This window comes from Emiliania huxleyi (assembly GCF_000372725.1).
Source record: "Emiliania huxleyi CCMP1516 unplaced genomic scaffold EMIHUscaffold_10380, whole genome shotgun sequence".
Lineage (NCBI taxonomy): Eukaryota > Haptophyta > Isochrysidales > Noelaerhabdaceae > Emiliania > Emiliania huxleyi.
In genome coordinates this window covers 1-1,107 of record NW_005202189.1, presented here as the reverse complement: position 1 = coordinate 1,107, position 1,107 = coordinate 1, and the positions used below count along the sequence as shown (strand labels likewise).

The window sequence follows — 1,107 nt, the reverse complement described above, 5'->3', positions numbered from 1 at the left end:
GCTTGATGGTGATTCGCCGGCGTAGAAGCGGCCGCGGCGGGCTCCGGGTGCCTGAAAAGACGGATTTACGTGGGCTGTGGGAGATTTACTGTCGACTCAAACGACACTGTGCCGTGATCCTCTCATATATGGCTAAATAATTGACCGAGCCAAAAAAAAGTTCCACCGCTACGACTGGAGATATATCGAGATTGGGTCTCCAAGACCCTTATGAAGCAAAAGGGTTGGTTCCCCATGCCAGTTTCGGGGGGCAAACCCTGTCCGGCCCCTAGAGCCCCGGGTAAGGCCCAGGTGTGGCCTAGGGCATCAGAAGGGACCAAGAGGAGTCCAGTCTGAGCCATAGAGCCAATGTCTTTGCCCCCGAAGGTCGCGTTCAAATGCCCGGAACGGACGTTACAGTGGTGTCCGGCCGGCGCGATCACCGAGCTGTGACGCTCAGGGAAGCCTGATGAGGTACTGGTTTCTTTGCCCTGGGCTGGCCTACGGCCCGTGCTGGATCAGCTGAGCAAGGTTTGGGGAGAATCCTATATTGGGATCTTCAGGGCTGACAAGCTGCCGAGACCAAATCACAGGGCAGACAATTTTTTCTTTTTCTGAACTGGGACGAACAATCGTCGCCCCTCTGGCTTCAGCTGTTCCTTGTGGGGCGCCATGCCCTGCCCTCCAGGCTGGTCCTCCTCAGCATCTCAGTGCTACACGAGCCCGCCGGTTGAGGGCACGTGGCTCGAGTGCGCCGCGCTGTGCACCAGCCATTCTTGGCGAGGGTCGCCCGCGGCGCTCGCGGTCGCGGACTCAGCGGGCACTGGCACTGCTGCAGCCGGCGTTGCGGCCTGGACCGGAGCCTTTGCTCCGAACGCCAACATCTCCGGCTGTGCCTACCTTTCTTCGGACGGTGGGCTGCTCGAGGCTCCGTGCCTCGCCCTCTTCCGCTGCGTCTGCCAGTGGCCTGTGCCGCCGTCGGTGTTTGCGTGCTCCTCCGACGGCCCGTGTTCGCACGCGGGCCTCGACCACGAGGCAGCGGTGCAGGCGCTCGAAGCAGCAGAGCGGGCTGAGATTCACAGGCAGCAGCGTCCCTACCTCAACGGCGTCGCACTCCTGGCGCTCCTT

General features: G+C 61.7%; 1 protein-coding gene across 1 annotated transcript; it reads left to right on the top strand.

The window, feature by feature from the left end:
* Positions 1 to 651: 651 nt before the first annotated feature.
* On the top strand, positions 652 to 1,086 carry EMIHUDRAFT_260085 (hypothetical protein; the record flags this gene model as incomplete). The annotated part of the gene is made up of 1 exon (XM_005792976.1): positions 652 to 1,086. A coding segment is annotated over one exon (435 nt), but the record flags the coding sequence as incomplete, so codon positions are not given.
* Positions 1,087 to 1,107: the final 21 nt, after the last annotated feature.